This window comes from Papaver somniferum, chromosome 1, assembly GCF_003573695.1.
Source record: "Papaver somniferum cultivar HN1 chromosome 1, ASM357369v1, whole genome shotgun sequence".
Classification (NCBI taxonomy): domain Eukaryota; kingdom Viridiplantae; phylum Streptophyta; class Magnoliopsida; order Ranunculales; family Papaveraceae; genus Papaver; species Papaver somniferum.
This window is the reverse complement of record NC_039358.1, coordinates 89099992-89120067: the sequence shown is the minus strand read 5'-3', so window position 1 is coordinate 89120067 and position 20076 is coordinate 89099992. Positions and strand designations below refer to the sequence as shown.

Here is a 20076-nt window from a genome sequence, read left to right as displayed (position 1 = left end):
TAACTTCACCTATAAATTCACCTGCATCTTTCGGTTCACTGGGTTTTTGTTTCTCAGTTGTGTGTTGGATAAATTCTACGTTTTGCAAATCTCTTCCAATTAAATTATCAAAATGTTGTCATAAGTCAATGCCAAAAAGACCAAGGTTTTGATCAGCACCACCATCTGGAAGGAGGTCTGCATACTCTTCGACGTAAACTCCAATGCCGGAGTTTTCCATGTCTATATAGTCTCCCATAGAGAGCTTTTCGATGTGTTCCAAACTCGACATCTCAGTAAAAAAAGGTACATCCATCAAATGAAACTCTTGCGCCGCCAATCCAGCACTATAGTCTGCAGATTTTTGCGAACTAACTACAACTGAAGCCTTTGTTTCTAGCATACTTGTAAGCAACTCCTTTGCTGCTACCTGCCTAACTTCAAGTTCATCAGCCTGCAAAAAGCAATTGAAACTGTCAACATAAACCACTACAAGAATGTAAGTATCTACCACTACATATTGATATGTAACTGTACATAGCAATATGTAATGGTATCAAGAATGTAACAGTACATAGAAATATGTAATGGTAGATACCACTACAAGAATGTAAGTATCTACCACTACATATTGATATGTAACAGTACATATCAATATGTAAGATATGCTACATACTGATATTCTACATGCTGGTATCAAGATTGTAAGATATGCTACATACTGAGCAACAAGAACCCAGTGAAACGAAAGACTACATACTGATATGCTACTTAGACTACGTACTGGTATGCTACTTACCTGTGTGTTTTCTTCGCTTTTTTTCTCTTGTATCTCTTTGACGTTTTTATCCAAACTAGATTTAGCCCAGTTTCTAACCTCAGAACGCTGAACTTCAACATCATGGAACTTTAATACTGCAGGTGTTGTTGACAATTCAACTTCAGAGGTGGCATTAGCATGAGTTTGATCTTTCGGTGTTGACAAACCAACTTCAGCAGAGTTGACATTAACATTTGTTTGTTCTTCCGGAGAAACTTACATTTCGACCTCAACTGTTGGGTCCACATTCAAATCTTCATTGGGGTTGATTTGAGTAGGTGTACATCCCAAGATAACATAATCATTCAATCTTCATGGCTGGCTTCTCTCTGCAAAGGGAAAGCTTTCAAGTAAATTTCATGCAACATGAACTCAAGCTTTAAAGCGTCAACCTTTTCGCCGTCTTGCTGCATTGTGTTGACTTCACTCCATTTGGCAGATATTGTACTCCTCAAATCATCTTGTCCCCCAAATACTGAGTCATCTTCTTCTTTCTCTGCTTCCGTTGGACATCCATTTTCTTCTTCTTTCTCTTCTTCCGATTCAGAATTGTCATCTTTTTCACTGGAAAATTCAGTATTTTCTTCCTCTTGAATCCTTATTGAGATACGATTAAGGATTTATTTTTCTTGGTTTGTGATCTCGTCTTTGAAATCAACTTGGAACTGGTACAAATCAAAGAATGTACAAAGCAACTACATTTAAGATATTACCAAAAAAATTATCTTTCTTTCTTTATTAGATACCTATTGATATGTATCACCGCATATTCAATGCTAATAGCTAGATATTGATATGGTAATAACTACATATTGATATGTATCCACATATTGATATACTAATAACTATATACTGGCACAACATATTGATATGCTAATAACTATATATTGATATGTATCACCACATATTGATATGTATCACCAAATAACTACATGCTGGCACAGTAAAGTAACACGATGCAAATATCACTACATATGAATATGTCGAACTACATGTACTTATCAATATATATATTTTTTTCGATAAAATATGTACTGCAAGTTTACCTCATACTCAGAAAGATCAATATCCTTTAGGAACTCAGTACATATCTTTGTATGATTCCACCTACCCACTCTTGGCACATACATTCCTTCAGGTTCTGTCACTATAGGCTCTGGCTGCACCAAATGGGTATGCTCCGCAAACCATGGCTGCAAGCATTGATATGCAGTGTTAGATATACTATCAAAATGTATAAAACACACAAAAAAAAATATTTTTAAAGTAGAGAAAATCTTACCAACAAATAAACAACACAACCATTAGTGTGTTATACGCTTTCCTCGTTTTCATTCAGCTCTCGCTCTAAATGAGAATGAATGAGGTCAGGCCATGAAATATTCTTGGCCTTTTCAAGATCAAGAACGAAACCAATATATTTTTCAGTCAAAGCGTTTGCATAACTTGTTGTGAAAAATAATAAAGTGCACATAAATAGGCAGATAAGCCTAACAAGATCTTCGACATCTTCCTCGTCTTCCTCAGATTCTTCAGAATCTTCATTTGATTGATTACCCACGCTTTGCAGAGACTCTTTATCAGATTTTACATTAATTGGTGATCTTTTAAGGATTTTCAAGATTGCATTCACAATCATTGGCCTAGTCACTTTATCACAACCTTTCATCCCAACAGGGAAAGTCCTTTTGAAGAATTCAGTTTCACGCATCCACTTTTTTTATTGACAAGTGTAAGCCTTAAATCATGATATTCTCTATTTGGAATTCTTGGCATCCCATAAACAAGTGCCATTTCTTCTGGTGTGGATACCATCTCATGCGGTGAGCCATGCCTTACAAAGCAAAATGTAAGCTTGTTTGGATATTGATTTCTCATATAACAGCGTAACATTTTGGTCATTGCCTTCAAGCTTCCACCAATGTTCTAACTCAAATTTGATGTACTAGAACATTAGGAACGGGTTCCCATATGATACTTCAGAAATCAGCTTCAGCTGCAACTTAGTCAACCTAAGTTTTTCTTTGGTCTTAATAGTCTCCACAAGCCCCCACAAGCCCCTGAAACCGGCTCGGTATAAACTTCGTGGTTTTCCAGCTCCTTTCTTACGCTTATTACCACCTACACAATAGCAAGAATCTAAAACCATTACACAACATATCAATATACCATATCAACATGTAGTTATAACATCAATATGTAGTTATAATATCTACATATTATTAGCAGTACATATCAATATGTAATGGTAGATACCACTACAAGAATATACGTATCTACCACTACATATTATTAGCAGTTTATATCAATATGTAATGGTAGATACCACTACAAGAATATAAGTATCTACCTCTACATATTGCTACGTAACTGTACATAAGTATCTACCTCTACATATTTTCATATGCCATATGTATCTACTTTGATACAGTAAAAAGTGAACATTAAAATCACCCTATTTCATATGTTTCACCAGTTACAGCTTCCCCCTCGTTATTAAGAATTAATTTGGTTTTAACACTACAAACACTACATATTATTGATACGCTTTTTGTAATATGTTCACTTTTAACACTACAAAACACTACATACCTTCTTTCAGGGGTACATTTTCTTTCCCCCTTTTTACTTTCCCCTTTGCTTTTGGTGAAGGAGTAGCAGCTCTCAGGACAAGTGCTTTGTTCCCCTTTGCTTGCGGTGAAGGAGTAGCAGCCTTTGTCGCCTTTTTTCCTTTTGCTTTAGTAGTTGTCGTTGCTGCTTTTCTTTTGCTTTTTGCTTTAGGAGTAGCTGCTGCTTTCTTTGTTTTGGTTTTTGCTGTTGTAAACCAAAAACAACATCAAAACAAATATCCTACATATTGATATGTAGTGTCCAACAATATCAAAATATAAAAGGGTTTTTTATATCAGTTTTACCACATGCAAATCTAAAAAAAACTACATACTGGTATGTAGTACCATCTTGTGTCAACAATTTGTCTAATAGTAACACTACAGACTGGTATGTATTCAACAAATTTGTCTTAAAGATTCAATACATACCACAAGTTTGCACATGTAGATTGGTATCAGTATATTACAGACTGATATGTATTCAACAATTTGTCTAAAAGTATCAATACATAATTGAATATTTACCTTTTTTCAGGACTACATTTGATTCTTTTGCTGCTGGTGAAGGAGTACCGTCGTTTTCATTCGTTTTTGTTGACGGAGGAGTGACAAATTGAGAAGATTTTGACATACTTCCTGTTGTTGGTGAGTTTGGAGCGTTTTTTTCCTTGATTTTTGTTGTTGGTGAATCACCGACAGTTTTCTTTCTTGTTTTTGCCGGTGAAGGAGATTCTTCTACAATTACTTCTCTAATTGTTCGTTTAATTTCTCTTTTCGTAACCATTTTTTTCAGATTAAAATTTTCTGAAACGAATTAGGGTTACTGAAAATGGATCTAGTTTAACACTGAAAAAGATTTGATTGCAGTTTTTGGTTCTTGATCGTTTTTAAAGATGATTAAGCATAGGGTTTAGTTTGATTTTGTTGTTGGTGTTGTTGATTGAGAAGAATGAAAGGAGTTGCAGTCGGTTTTTATGAAGAAGGAAGAAGAAGAAGAAGAAGTAGTGGGAGGAGACAGTTTTAATTCCACGCGTGAATGGTGAGGATAGGCTAGTAATTTGTAGGCTTTTAAACCTTTTGGACTACCAGATAAAAACTATATCCCGCTGGACTAGCCATTAACCCGGATCGGATTTAGTGGACTAAACAACAAATTTCTCATTACCAATTTGTTAAGAATCTGACGACGAGTAACGTGGCCAGAGATTCAGTGACAAATTGACAATGTGTCACCTACGAGTTAGGGCTGAGCAGTGAATTGAATGGATTTGGGTCTCCTCTACTCGGCCATTATTGTGAAAGACCCTTCTATCAAGCTCCAGCAAGTTTGTGCACCAGACCTCGCACCACCCTGCGTGCATAAGGCAAAATGTGTAGTACAGGCGCCATTATTGTGAAAGACCCTCCTATTAAGCTCCAGCAAGATTGTGCCATTCAGATACAGAATATCAAATTTCAGCAATGCAGTATATTTTTTAGGCCGAACTGTTCAGCCTCCGCTAATAATATCCAGATGATAAGAAATATTCAAAATGAAAATGCTATAATCCAAATGAGACTTAAACTACCATGATTATGGGCAGAAGTAAAATGAGCATAAGAGAAACCGTTTTCTTTTCTTTTACAACAGAAACAAAATTGTACACTTTGTTTTCATTATTTGAAAACCAAGTTATAAAAACAACAAATCATCTACAAAACTGAAGAAAAACAAGCATTTTTCTGGGGGGAAAAAAACGAAAAAAAGGAAGAAAAAAAATTTGTCGACAAAGTAACTGTGATCTTTGTTTTGAATACTGATACATCATATACTAACTTAGGAATTATTGAGAGAATCTGATAGTTGCAAAGATGATTAACAAGCTCCAACAGGGAACTGCATGCTGCTCTTAGAAGTAAACCGAATGAGTTTACTGCTCATTATCATCACTCTAATTGCGCAGCAGAACTGGTTAGTGGTTTCCCACGCCCCATAGTGAAACCCCGTGTACCATCCGGCATCCTTGGTCCTCGTGGTGCCTGCTTATTGGTACTAATTGATGCTTCACACTGGACTAAGCAGCTTGATTGTGGGGATGAAGCAATTAGACCACGGCCAGAATTATTCTGAGAACGTCCGCGAGATTTTCCACGGCCTCGAGCCCACCCTTTATTTGATCCAGTAGTATTATCTTCAATCTAGCAACAACAAACAATCATGGTCCCAAATCTCTACTGCTCTGGAATGTTTCAACTAACAGGAATATTGTTCTATGATGGGATTATTACATAAGATCTCAAAAATGTTCTCCTAAATCTTAGTCACGAAACTGATGAATATTCCATGGAATGCACCACTTACATTGCTTTCACTCTGTACTTCCACGTTATTAGGCTGCGACGATTCATCCGCTGATACAGGGGATGCAGTCTCATCTTCCGAGACACCTTCAAAATGGTCATAGACCTTCACCTTCATAACAGATCTTGGCTGGACATTACCAACAGAAACATGAACACAGAAACATAACATAACACCTGAAATTCGTAGTGAATAGGAAAACTGAACGGTTAAGAGTCAAATTCCATACCGAGCGTCTAAGCAGCAATCTTACACGAAGGCCTTTTCTCCAGTTCCTTTCATCATTTAACTTTTCAACCTAATCAAATTGAAGACCAATTAACAGCAAAACAAAGAAAATACATGAACAATTAAAGATGAGAACTGAACTTAAGTTTATCAAGAACATACTGCTTTCTCTGCTTGGACGACAGTTTCGTATTCCACTAGAGCGTGGAGCTTGAAAGCCAATAAAACACGGTTTTATGAGAAACGATGATTAAGGGATAATTTTCTTAGATATAATACCATATCAGCTGAAACAAAGATGAGTCTAATATGTTTGAGCTAACTACCTTGTTACTAATAAGTACATCTCCTTTAGGACGAGAAACATTGGATTCCTGCGGATGGCATATCCGAACTGTCTTCACACTGTTCATTGTATTTAGATGAAAAAGTTAGGATTTTGGCATTGGAATTGTGGGATATTAACATCATGTATTAGTTTTAAGAAAATCCAACCTTCCAACCACGCCGAAGATTTTTTCAAGATTTTGATGAGTGTAATCCTCGGGTAAATTTTCTGCTACAACAGTACGCGCCTGAAATTATAACAATTGTTACATAAAACAAGTGTTTTTGGAAAAGGAAGTTTTTATCTTAGGAACTAGTTGGTAATTGTTTGCAATCACCTGCAAATCCTCTTTGTCTCTGTCTGTGAAAAGGTGTTTACGCTTAACCTTCTTGCCATCATCACTAACAACCTTCATTCAATACCAGAGCCAAACAAGCAAAAGCAATAAGAAAAGGGAATTGAGAGCATACTGTGTTTAGTCACTAGTCCATGTATAAAAAAAAGAGTTAGTCATCAACTTACAAGTTTAGAGGATGTTCGAAGTGCTTGGATGAGCAAATGACTGTTACTAACGAGGGATTTAATCTTCTTTGAAGAGGCAATAACAGATAACGGAACTGCGTCGCCAATATAAATGTGAAACACATGAAATCTTTTGGTTTAAGATGATCAACTTCTTTATCAATGTCTAGCTAGAAAAAACATTGAATTGGAATGTAATTTCTTACCGTAACCTTCAGGATCTTTACTAATATGTTTCATCAAGGTATCACTTGCAAATAAACTCATGTCACTGAACTGGTATTCCACCTGTTACAGAACATTTCACATTTGAATAGGGCATGGGAAGTAAGGTATGCACATAATGCACACGAAACCAACGATGTTTCAGAAGGATATTATCATATAATACATACTATCGAAGTATTTGGAATCCATTGATTCCAGCATAGATCAAGTTTATACAAAATACCACCAAAAAATCAACCTTATATGGTTTTCAGGATCTCAGCATGGAAAGATTCAATACAAGCAATCATCATCAGTTTCTTTCTTCAAGAAAGGAAATCTTAAGCTGTAAATGTTCATTGATACTCGTGTTTTTTTCAGAGTAAAATTAGAGGCTATAGCATCATGATCATTCAATCAAACCTCGAATTCTTCGTTTAAGAAGATCTAATGTTACAATGGTAGTGAGATTATAGTTCGAGTAAATTCAATCTTTGAGCACATACAACTTCGTTTCAAACAGAAATTCATCAAGAATACAGGATCTTGGAGGATCTAAGCCCCAAATTTCACATTATGTTATCCGCCAGGAAACAATACAAATTCAACAACATACATGTAATGCAAGAAACAAAGAACAAGAAACACACATGAAAGAGATATAAGTACCTGTTTAATGATCTTATGTCGAATATCTTCAGTGAGGAAATTTTTCGAATGCCTTTGTGTTATGTTGGAAGAATTAGGAATTAACTGAATTGTTTCTTGATCTGCAACATAATACCAATCAGATCCATTACTAGTAGAACCAAGAAAATGAATACATGGATAAATATATCCAGATATTGGCATTTGGGTTTGTTGTTGTTGTGGTTGTGGTTGTGTCCTTGGAACAAATTCAGGTGCATGTACATTGAATTTGAAATTATTCATCTCCATTTTTGCTGTTGTTGTTTCATTTTTATTTTCTTCTTGTATTTCAGAAGACATATCTCTGTTTATGGTAGATTGATTCTAAGAATTATACAATTTTGTGTTTCTTTGTTTCTGTAATGGTGGTGATGGTGATGATGATCAAGATTGAAAGAGCGTTGTTTTTGATTGTGTAACAAACTTTCTAATTCCACATTTCCCGCCTAAATATGGACATCATTTCTTCTCTCACTCTCTGCTTTTCATTACACTTGCCCGTTCAATGTGGTGAGGTTTGACCCGGATTTCTTAAGGTTAGATTTTGGCAAGGGTTTTTCGTTATTTTTAGTTAAATGGTTGGTCAAAGATTCACAATAACTCTGCCATGGACAAGCTTTTAGCAAGGCTTTTTTTCTTTTCTTTTTTGTTTCCTTCTTTTATGAGAAAGAAATTCAGGTGTCACCCCACTCAGGCATATTCATACGCACATGGCAAACATCAGATTTTGTCATATATGCACCCATTATGGGTATACCAAAGTGTCAAACATATATGACTATATGTCAATTATAACATATAGGCATACATGATAGATTTTTCAGTGAGCGATAGAGTTTCCATCGCTAGATAGTCTAAATATCGCTCGCTGGTCAGTCCAGCGCCGACACTATGTCACTCGCTGATTTGAACATCGTTCATCAGTTTCCCATCCAACGGCTACTATTACCCTTATAAATACCCATCTCAACTTCAAATTCATTTCAACATTCCTAGTGCTCGCATAAACGAAGTTGATTTCACTCGAGAAGAAAATGTTTCTCTAATTCGATGTTTGGATTCAGTTGCAAGCGATAGAGATTTCAATTTAGAGACTTTTAACTTATGGGATACTGTATTTCAATGGTTTATGACATTAAGTCACGTAAATTCAAGAAGAACAAATGAGTGTCTTCAAAATCGATATTGTTTCATCAATAACGATGTGCGAAAGTATCAACAAATTATGAAGGTTGATAAAAGGGGATGCTCCTGGGTTATCAACTGAAGAACTAAAAAATTAGAGCTCATACCAAATTTGTTGAAGACAACAAAAGATGGTTTAGTCACGACGAATGTTATGAAATTTACAAGGTTCACGTGCAGGGATTCAATTTTTAAGTATTGTGTTATGCAATGAAGGTTAATTTTTGATGAAATGTAAAACTAGTTTTTATTTGAATATTTAATCTAAAACATAGTTTCCATTATTAAAAATAAAAAGATTGCATTTGAAATATTTAAATTAAATTATTTCCATAAATATTTAAACTAGTTACTACTCATAAACTACTACTCATTTCCTTGGCCATTTCCTTCCTGACCAAATACCTAATTGCCCGCGTTTTCTGGATCAAGAGTGTTGTTCAACTATCAGTTAGCGATCCGGTTTGCGACTCGCTTGGTACTTTAAGTCTCATCAGAATCACCATAACCTTGTTAAATAATGAGTTCAGGACGCAAGGGAACATGATAAAATTCTTGAAATGCGTGTTGTTGATATACTGGAGGAGTTTGCTGAAATGTTTACTGAAATGGTTGAAATGATGATGAGCTTGAAGCAATTGGGTTATACAGAATCGATTGCCTAATTGCATCCATGTTCACACCACCACCAGGAGTCATTATGTCATTTGGCATTTGCTTAAACAGACGTGCATGAGTTGTATCCAAGCCAACGTTTTCATCACCTTCACGTACTACTTGAGTATCTAACACTTCATTTGGAGTAGAACTTTCTGGTACCTCCTGCATAGAAAACGAAGTCTCAAACTTCTTACACTTCCACGACTTTGCTGACTTGATTGACTGGACTCATGCCTACCACTGTGACTCAAATGAGTCATTCCTCTACCACTTGATCGCTGGCTTCTTTCACTTTCATAGACGTGGAGAAGCAATTACCACTAGGTTTTTTCACATGGGAAGGATCTTAACATCCAGTTTGGATACCACTTAGAGCATCCGTAGTATTATTGCGAAAAACCAAATTTGGTGAAAAATAGGGTTGCTAAACTTGTTAAATTGCTGAATTGCTAGATTTCTATGTCAAATGTAGCAATTGAATTTGGAAATTGCCAAATATGGTTAGACGCTATTACAAGATATGTGCCGTCTGGACTCATTCGTAAACATCGTATGAAATCATTCCCGTTTTTAAGTAGCGTTCAATATTGTGACATATTTATTAAGTCTATTACCTCTAAACGCTTTTAATATGTTTGTTTCTTCATACATTCTCATTACAATCATTCCATTCCAGATATGATTATCATTTGTGTTTTTATAAAACATGAGTAAATAGAAGTGAGTATTACATGGGTCTGTATTACAAACGGTGTTATAAAAGATGTTTAGCTTCACACGCTACTTACAACCACATCTACATCAGACGGGGATATAATCAAGGTTTCGTGTACATGGTTTGATAATCAACATTTCTCATGAAACAAATTTAATATTATCGTCTGATTTTAAGATGCAACTATTAATAGCATTTGATTTTAGCAACTCCTCCACCACTACGCCTGAAACGAAAAAGCTGAAAAGAAGCCAAATATAGTTTATTTGGCAATTTAGAAACTTATGACTGCAGATTCTATTAAGAAGTTGTTTTTCGGCTTTTGGAAGCAAATGTGTCACAAGTTAGTTTGGGTACACAGTTCGGAATTCCTTTTAAAAGCAAAAAAGTTAACTTTTTTATGAACTTCTGAATTGACAGCACAAGAGCTTTTGCTTCCGTTACAAAAACACCCTATCACATGTCCGTAATTTGATGCCTTATTATAGGGATATAACATCCGTTTGGAAAAAATAATCAAACGAATAAACTTTTACCACATCGAAATAACAAATACCGAGTGATTAAATCTGGTGTTTATCATTGTGCTTGAAAGATATTATATTAAATTAAGAAACTTATATTTGAAAGAGCAGGTATTTTTCGCCTTAAGGTTGGATAACACCGATTGTCTAAATTTAATATCCATAATATTGATACAAAGATTAGTGGTCACATATTAAATGACTATTTTTGCTACTAAATTTTTTAATGAATTAGATGTTCTTGGTAAAAACCAATATTTGTGTGAGGTGGACTTGATTTCTAATATGTAAGGTAATATTTTTGATAAAATTGGTTTCAATCACAACAATAAATATGTGAATCTTCCACGTTAATAATTTTTAGGTCAATTACTGAAACCACTTGTATACACAAGATTTATCTTCATAATGAACTCCTTGAACAATCAAGAGTTATGTTCAAAGATGAACTACGTACTTCCTGATCTATAAAATTAAATTATGCAAATATTTTGTACTTGGTTCAAGACTCGTTCACCGTACAACCTCTATAAAGCTTTAAACTTCTTACACTAAGTGAAGATTCAAATCCAAAGGGTAACTTTCGTTCATGTATAAGCAAGATTTATGTATATATGAAAAAGCGGGGGTCTAACAACCTCACCCAATATTTCGCTTAACAATCTGTATGGAATAACTCCAATACTTTTAAGAGAATCAATTAGATAGTCAGACTCAATCTTAATAAGAAGTATATCAAAGAGTTATATCTCAATTTCTCGATTCAATCCTCACTCAAGCAGATAGAAATCTACGAACCTGATTGAATACAAGAGAAATAACTTGAATGGTACCAAAGACCAATGTTCAAGGATCGATCAATTTCAATCAAAAACCAAAGGTTGGATTTACCAATTGATCGATTCAACACACAACCTGTGATATTTCAATTATATAACAAAATATAATGCGGAAAAGAAATAGCACAGACACCAGAAGTTTTGTTAACGAGGAAACCCTAAATGCAGAAAAACCCCGGGACCTAGTTCAGATTGAACACACACTGTATTAAGCCGCTACAGACACTAGCATACTACAAACTAACTTCGGTCTGGACTGTAGTTGAACCCCAATTAATCTCACACTAATCCAAGGTACAGTTGTGCTTCTTACGTCTCTGATCCCAGCAGGATACTACGCACTTGATTCCCTTAGTTGATCTCGCCCACAACTAAGAGTTACTACGACCCAAAGTTGAAGACTTTAATAAACAAATCTGTCTCACACAGAAAAATCTACTAGATAAATCTGTCTCCCACAGAAATACCTACGAGTTTTGTTCCATCCTTTGATAAATCAAGGTGAACAGGAACCAATTGATATACCAAACTTATATTCCCGAAGAACAGCCTAGAAATATCAATCATCTCACAATAATCTTAATCGACTAGAGAAACAAGATATTATGGATCACAAACGATGAGACGAAGGTGATATAAATCTCAAGCCAATCTTACGATTGCACTCAATCACGATAAAAACAACAAGATCATATCATGCAACTACAAAGCAAATAGTCGGATCTGGCTTCACAATCCCAATGAAGTCTTTAAGTCGTTAACCTACAAGGTCTCGAGAGAAACCTAAGGTTAAAGGAGAATCGACTCTAGGTTACACAACTAGTATCACACATGAGGTGTGGGGATTAGGTTTCCCAGTTGCTAGAGATCTTCTTTATATAGTCTCCAAATAAGGGTTTGCAATCTAAGTTACCTTGGTAACAAAGCATTCAATATTCACCGTTAGATGAAAACCTGATTAGATTCAAGATAATATCTTTCAACCGTTAGATCGAATCTTAGCTAGTTATACACAACTGAAATATACTTCATTTAGGTTTGAGTAACCGTACCTAAATGTGTACACTTAGTTGGTTCAACATTAGTTAACCAATGGTTAGCCATATGAGCACTTTCATATCAACCTTATTCATCTTCATCATAACTAGTTCAAATGACTCAAATGAACTAGTTAGAGAGTTGTTCAATTGCTTAGATTTCGTAGAAGTATACAAGACACAATCGAAGCAAAATCGGTTTTGATTCACTCGAATCGATTCATGAACATTATAGCCACGGTTTCAAAGATAACATTTCTTAATATATATATAAATGTTTTAGTTCATGAACAAACTGATTTTAGAAAGTAACCTACCTAAGTATGCGAACAGGTACACATACTTAAGTAACCGGATTGAGTTTGGTTTTATTTTCAAACTCCAGCAGAAATTCACGGACGTGAACTTTCCGCCAGTACGCCTACGGGTACGCATATTGTCCCGGATTTCCAACAACCACCAGTATGCATACGTGTACGCATATTTTGGGTTCCCGGTTTTGGAATTTTACACAAATTTGAAAATACACTATGTTTATATCCAAAGATGGTTACATTTTCTAAACTCTTTATTTCAATCATTGAAACATTCTTCAAAGATGTTATATTGTTGTTATTCACAAACTATTTTTCATCAAAGAAATTTTCAAGATATTGAAACAATCAACATGACTTTCGTCACGAGTAAAGATGAACTTGTCCAAAGCGAAATCTTACCAACACATATTTCGAGAAATAGATAAGCGAGATAAACTCGGCTCGAAATAGATAAAACTTTGAGTGATAGATAAGTTCAAGTCTCCACATACCTTTTTGTCGATGAAGTTCCACCAGTTCCTTGAGTATTTCTTCGTCTTTGTATGATGAACGTCATGGAGTCTAGAGCTCAACTACACTTACTATCCTAGTCCGAGACTTAGCTATAAGTAGACTAAAAAGCAAGACTTATAGTTTTGGCAACTAAACTTGACAAACAAGATTGAGATAGCAACGCTTCTGAGTTCGACCGAGCAGTGCTCTAACAATATATGACGGCTCCTTGATCTATCAAGAGTTACGTACAAAACTGATCTCTTTGACCAATCAAGATTTGAAAAAACGGGGGTCTAACAACCTCACCCAATATTTCGTTTAGGAAATCTGTATGGACAAACTCCAATATAATTCCAAGAGAATCAACTAGACATTCAGACTCAATCAATGAAAATATAACCAAGAGTTGTATCTCTATTTCACAATGTAATCAGCAAATCAAATAGATATAAATCTGCGAGCCTGATTATTATGTGAAACAACTTGAATGGTACGAAACACCAATGTTCAAGTGTCAATTAATTTATATCAACAACCAAAGGTTGGATTATCTAATTGATTGAACGACGCACAACCTGTGATATTTCAATATATAGAAAAGGCTAATGCTATCCCACACGGCTTAAGCTAGCGGGTTCTTAGCCGTCCGATGTAGCAGATTTTTCGTTTTTTGTTTTGTTTTTTCGTCAAAGTTACAACTGTCAGTAGTTATAAAATGATATAAACTTACAATAGATACTCACACTTATTTCATATTTACTGATTAATCCTTGCTTTAGCCAGACGAATAACACATTCAATAAGATGTCTAAGCTGAGTTTTTTTCAAAATTTCTACTACTGGTTTGGTTTTATTGTGAAATTTCATGGAAAACTGGACTTATAGTTCCTCCTCTAAGAACAGTTTCCATTGTTGCTTGGCAAATTTGCCAAGGTCCTGTCATAATAACCCAACATCTCCATTAACAGGATTAAGAAAAAAATATCAGGAAAACAATAGGATCAAATTTTGTAAGCACTTCGACCGAGTTGATCGACAACAAGAATATGCAAGTTTTTCTAAATTTCTCCTCCACCATTAAAGGAGCAGAACTCCATCTTCTTCAATTTAAAAACTCACAATGTTACGAAAAAGGTCTTGTAATGAAATATAGATATATGTGGGGATGGTTTTAATTTTTCTTAATTAAATTTTAGGGATTTCTTACAATTAATGCTATAGAAAGCTGTACATTTTTCATCAACGGCCAAAAATTGTCATGTCTTATCATCCAATGGCTAAGAACCTGCTAGCTTAAAACTTAGTTATAAGTAGTCGCGTGGGATAGCACGACCCTATAGAAAATATAATGCGGAAAAGAAAAAACACGAACACCATAAGTTTTGTTAACGAGGAAACCGCAAATATAGAAAAACCCCAGGACCTAGTCCAGATTTGAACACCATACTGTATCAAGCCGCTACAGACACTAGCATACTACAAGTTAACTTTGGAGTTTAGCCCTAACCAATCTCACACTGATTAAGGTACAGTCGCGTTCCTTATGCCTCTGAATCCCAGCATGACTCTATGCACTTGATTACCGTAGCTGATCTCACCCACAACTAAGAGTTGTTACGACCCAAAGTCGAAGAATTTGATAAACCAATCTGTCTCACACAAAAAGTCTATTGAATAGATAAATCTGTCTCCCACAGAAATACCTATGAGTTTTGTTCCGTCTCTTGATAAATCAAGGTGAACATGAACTAATTGATACACCAGACTTATTCCCGAAGAACAACCTAGTAATATCAATCACCTCATAATAATATTAACCGTATGGTAGTGAAGCAAGATATTGGGGAATCACAAACGATGAGACGAAGATGTTTGTGACTACTTTTTATCTTGCCTATCAGAGATTAAATCTCAAGCAAATCTTAGAGAAGATATTACTCAATATGATAGAATAAATCAAGATCAGAACACGCGACTACAGAGAAAATAGTTGGGTCTGGCTTCACAATCCCAATGAAGTCTTTAAGTCGTTAACCTAATGGTTTTAGAAAAACCTAGGTTAAAGGAGAATTGACTCTAGTCGCAACTAGTATCACACATAAGGTGTGGGGATTATGTTTCCCAGTTGCTAGAGTTCTCCCTTATATAGTCTTCAAATCAGGGTTTACAATCAATGTTACCTTGGTAATGAAGCATTCAATATTCACCATTAGATGAAAACCTGATTAGAATCAAGCTAATATCTTTAAACCGTTAGATCAAACTTAGCTTGTTACACACAAATGAAAGTGAATTCATTTAGATATAGGTAACCGTACCTAAACGTGTACACCTTGTTGGCTCAACAATAATTAACCAAAGTAGCCATATGAACACTTTCCTATCAACCTTGTTCATTTTAACACAACTAGTTCAAATGATTCAAATGAAACTAGTTATAAAGATGTCCAATTGTCTATATTTTCATAGAAGTATACAAGACACAATTGAAGCAATATTGATTTTGATTCACTCGAATCAATTCATGAACATTATAGCCACGGTTTCCAAAAGATTGCATTCCTTAATTTATAAATGTATTAGTTCATGAATAAACCAATGTTAGAACATAACCTACTCAAGTATGCAAACAGGTACGCATACCTAAGTGGCCAGACTTGGTCTGGGTTCGCAAATATGCGAACGGGTACGCATACTATCGTATACCACCAAACTCAGTTGGATTCCCGGATTTGAACTTACGCAGGTACGCATACGGGAATGCATACTAAGTTCCCAGACTTTTAACTAACCAACCAGTACGCATTCGGGTATGCATACTATGTTTCCCGGACTTGGAATAACTTGCAACAGTCATACAAGTACGTATACTGTGCTATATCCAATCATGGTTAATTGTTCTAAACTCTCATTTCAATCATTGAAACATTATTAGAATACAACAATAGTTGTCTCACACAAACTATTAGCTTCAAAGAAATTTTCAAATGATCGATAAATCAATACGAAACATTCATAGTCTACATCAAATGGTTGTCTCACACGAACCATGTAAGATGTTACCAGGCGATTTTCACATTATCATCTTTTGTCTTTCGTCAAGAATATAATATGAACTTGGTTAAAGCGAAATCTTACCAACACATATTTCGAGAAATATGTAAGCGAGTTAAACTCAGCTCAAAATATCAAATGTGTATAATCCAAGTCTATATAGCTATACGACTTTTTTCTCAAATAGAAAGCTCCCCTTAGTAGTTCTTCGTCTTCAATCGATGAACGCCGTGAAGTATAAAACTCAACTACACTTTCTATCCTAATCCGAGACTTAGCTATAAGTAAACTGGAAATCAAGACTTATAGTTTTGACAACTTAACTTGACAAACAAGCTTGAGATAGAAACGCTTGCGAGTTCGACCGAGCAGTGCTCTAACAAGATTTATTTTTAAAGATGAACTAGTTTATTCCATATCCCTGAGCTTAAATTGTGTGTAAATTATAGTTTTATCATAAAGACTACCTGGTTTAAGATTCCTTAACCACAGGATCTTGACAATGCTTTGAATTTCTTACACTAAGTGATCTCTATGATGATACTTATCCTCAACTTTGCTTGAACTACGTTATCTTCATCCCATCAGGTACATAGGTAGTCACTTGAGTGATGTTGTCACTTCAGTTTTATGAGTTTTTATTTTTTTGGTTTTTGAATTTAATGGGAGAATGTTGGATATTTCAACATTCCAATCACATAGAAAATAAAAAGGTTTCTGTGTTTGGTTTGCTGCTACGATGGTGAGCATCTCGTGTCAAATTGACATATCATTGTTAAAACCCTGATATAAAAAGTACTCTTAGTTAGAACAGGCATAACCATCCTCATTAGATATCACGAATGTCTGTTGGAGATGAGAATATATCTCCAATAGGTGTGATGGTTCATATAAGACCTAACCAATCCCCTTATACACCATGTATATCTATTGAAAATGACGCATCTCCAATGGGTATGATCCCCAATAAGTAGTGATGATTGAGTCTCATTGTAAGAGAATAAGTTGTCAGTTTACTTTTTTCTCTAACTAAAGTATCACCTAAAAAATATTTTAGTATGTGCTTGGTCGAATCAAATTTGTACAAGTCTTGAATTCGAGAACGTTGTTAATATGATTTCATTGTATATTGAAGCCAATATTCAATTACCCAATTATACATGCGAATTATATTAAGAAAAGTTAAATATTATGTTTACAATAATTGAACAAGAGACTTAAAGTCAGAAGAACAACAATTCTATATTAACGTTTTCACTCTCCTTTTTGGGCCAAATTTTCCATCACCACTATCTCTCCATTGCATTCATAAATTTTGATCCACAAAGTATTAGAAAATAGTAACTTGCATATTTGGTTAAGCATTAAAAAAGAGGTTGTGCTAGCCACATCAGAGTATGTTCATTGTTTTCGTTATTCCAATGTTATATCAACGACGAAAGAAACTATTTTACTTTGGGTGACATGCCGTCATCAAACGGTTACAACATATATGTGAGGTTGATGATTTCTTAAAGAAAGTTTCTAACTCGTCTTGGTTTAAATAAGTTTTGTCCAAGAAATTGTAGATTGTTCTCCTCTTCTTAATTTTTTCTTCTTTTTCTTGTTTTGGTTTTTGATGATCAAGTATTACGGGAATCGCATACATAAACGAAGATCATTCTTACAATGTAGTAGAGAATTAAAGGAACATTATACTAAACTTGTCTTATTGTCTTATCAGTAAGGAATATTTTTCAACCATCTATTTTACTCACTACGTACCACCAGGTCATGATGGATTTATACTCATGATCCGTATAAACAAAGAATCTTAGCCTCCAAGCTAGGTCAGATCTTAATGAATAGAAACCCCTTTCTGTTTTCTTATACTACATTCATATTTTTTCATGTTCGAATGTGTTGTCATCTAAATAAAGTAAATACAAAGTGAACATATTGCTTGAGCATGGCGTTGCTCGATTCGAGATGCCAAAATTAATTTTGTTAATAAGAAAGCTATAAAACTCACTAATTTTTATTTCAATTACAAAATTTAAGGTCATTGTAAAATAAATAATTCTCTTTCATTTTTGCTTGCTTCCTCGACATCTCAAATAATTCATTATTTTGGACTAATAAATATTGTAGACGAGTGGTAAATTATTAACCATGAAAATATTGGAAGACTAATATTGGAAGCGTACAACTAAACTTTCAATTGAGCTATTATGTTGGCTTACAGTGACAATTATTAAACCGAATTATATTTGTCATTGAAATTTTTTAATGACCAAGTATTTCATCACCAAGTCGCTGTTTTAGCGAGAACATTTTCTTTTAGTTGAAAAACATGTTTACTGTAAAAATAAATGTGTCAAAAATATATTTTTAGTATCACTAATTTTATCTCTAAACAATGCTATCTGGAACCAAAACGATAGTCTCTGGACGGTAACTTTTATTTATCGTTTTTTAGCAATGACAAAACTTTTCCTTAGAAGAGTGTTTTGAAATAAAAAAATTTCCTCTTCGATAATTCTTATTTTTACCTCTACAAAATCATTTTATCGTTAATGGTTGTTTTGGTCATCCAAAAGAAATTCCAAAGAGTGACGAACACCACTCATAATTACTCTGTATAATCCATCGCTTTTGAAGAAGTACAACCGCCACATCAATGTGTAGATTTGTTCAAGTGTGAAATCTATCAAGTATTTATACAAATATCTTTGGAAAGAGGTAGATTTGTTCAAGTGAAATAAACCAAAAATTACTTGTAAAGGTAATCTTACCTTGGTAAGATTGATTTGCGATAACCAGGATGATAATTCTCATCATTCATTTGATGCACGAATTTAAGGATCCCTAATTAATATCTCGCATTTACCAACAATCAAAGTGACAGAATTTAGAAAAAATGTGTACACACTTACTTGTTGTAAACCTTCGTATAAAAATCGCGCTCCCATTATGATATTGGAGCTGATACTCAAAAGAAACTCAGGCTTTGTGTTTACGACACCAGTTTCTTTACAAGTCTCACTATCAAACAAGGTTAGTGATTAAGTTATCCACTTTAATAGAAGTAAGAGAGGACAAATAATCAAAATACAGTTCACTACATACCTGCTAAAAAGACCAACTTTAAATAGTCTCCTGACAGCACCAGGATCATTGCAAGTGGATGCCCAAAATTTTTGAAATTAAATAATATAATCGATTTCATATGAGTGTAATTAAATACTCCCTCCATTTTAGGAAAAGTGATACTTTCATTTTTTTCTTCAGTTTGGCATATTTTTAGGAAAATATGAAAAAGTGAAAGTATCACTTTTTCTGAAATGGAGGTGGTATTGAATTCGAAAAACATAAATGAATTGGAAGCACATCTACAAAGTGCTAAGATATATCACACATATAAAAAAGTACAGTAAGCTTAACCAAAGAAGCAAGGAATATGAAAAATATAACTAATATTACAAAAAAGAAAAGAAAAAAGCTAATATGGACAGAGATATCCTTAAAGAATAATAAACACATT

The 20076-nt window shown here is 34.5% G+C and overlaps 1 protein-coding gene across 1 annotated transcript; it reads right to left on the bottom strand.

Annotated features, from left to right (window-relative positions):
• Positions 1 to 5170: 5170 nt before the first annotated feature.
• On the bottom strand, positions 5171 to 8221 carry LOC113331087 (la-related protein 6C-like). Its single transcript, XM_026577866.1, has 10 exons — positions 7707 to 8221; positions 7037 to 7118; positions 6831 to 6925; positions 6646 to 6717; positions 6476 to 6555; positions 6307 to 6385; positions 6143 to 6190; positions 5982 to 6050; positions 5753 to 5881; positions 5171 to 5589 (listed from the first exon to the last, which is right to left on the bottom strand). Exons 1-10 carry the CDS (start codon positions 8025 to 8027, stop codon positions 5338 to 5340), a joined length of 1227 nt encoding a protein of 408 aa, XP_026433651.1. The 5' UTR covers positions 8028 to 8221; the 3' UTR covers positions 5171 to 5337.
• Positions 8222 to 20076: the final 11855 nt, after the last annotated feature.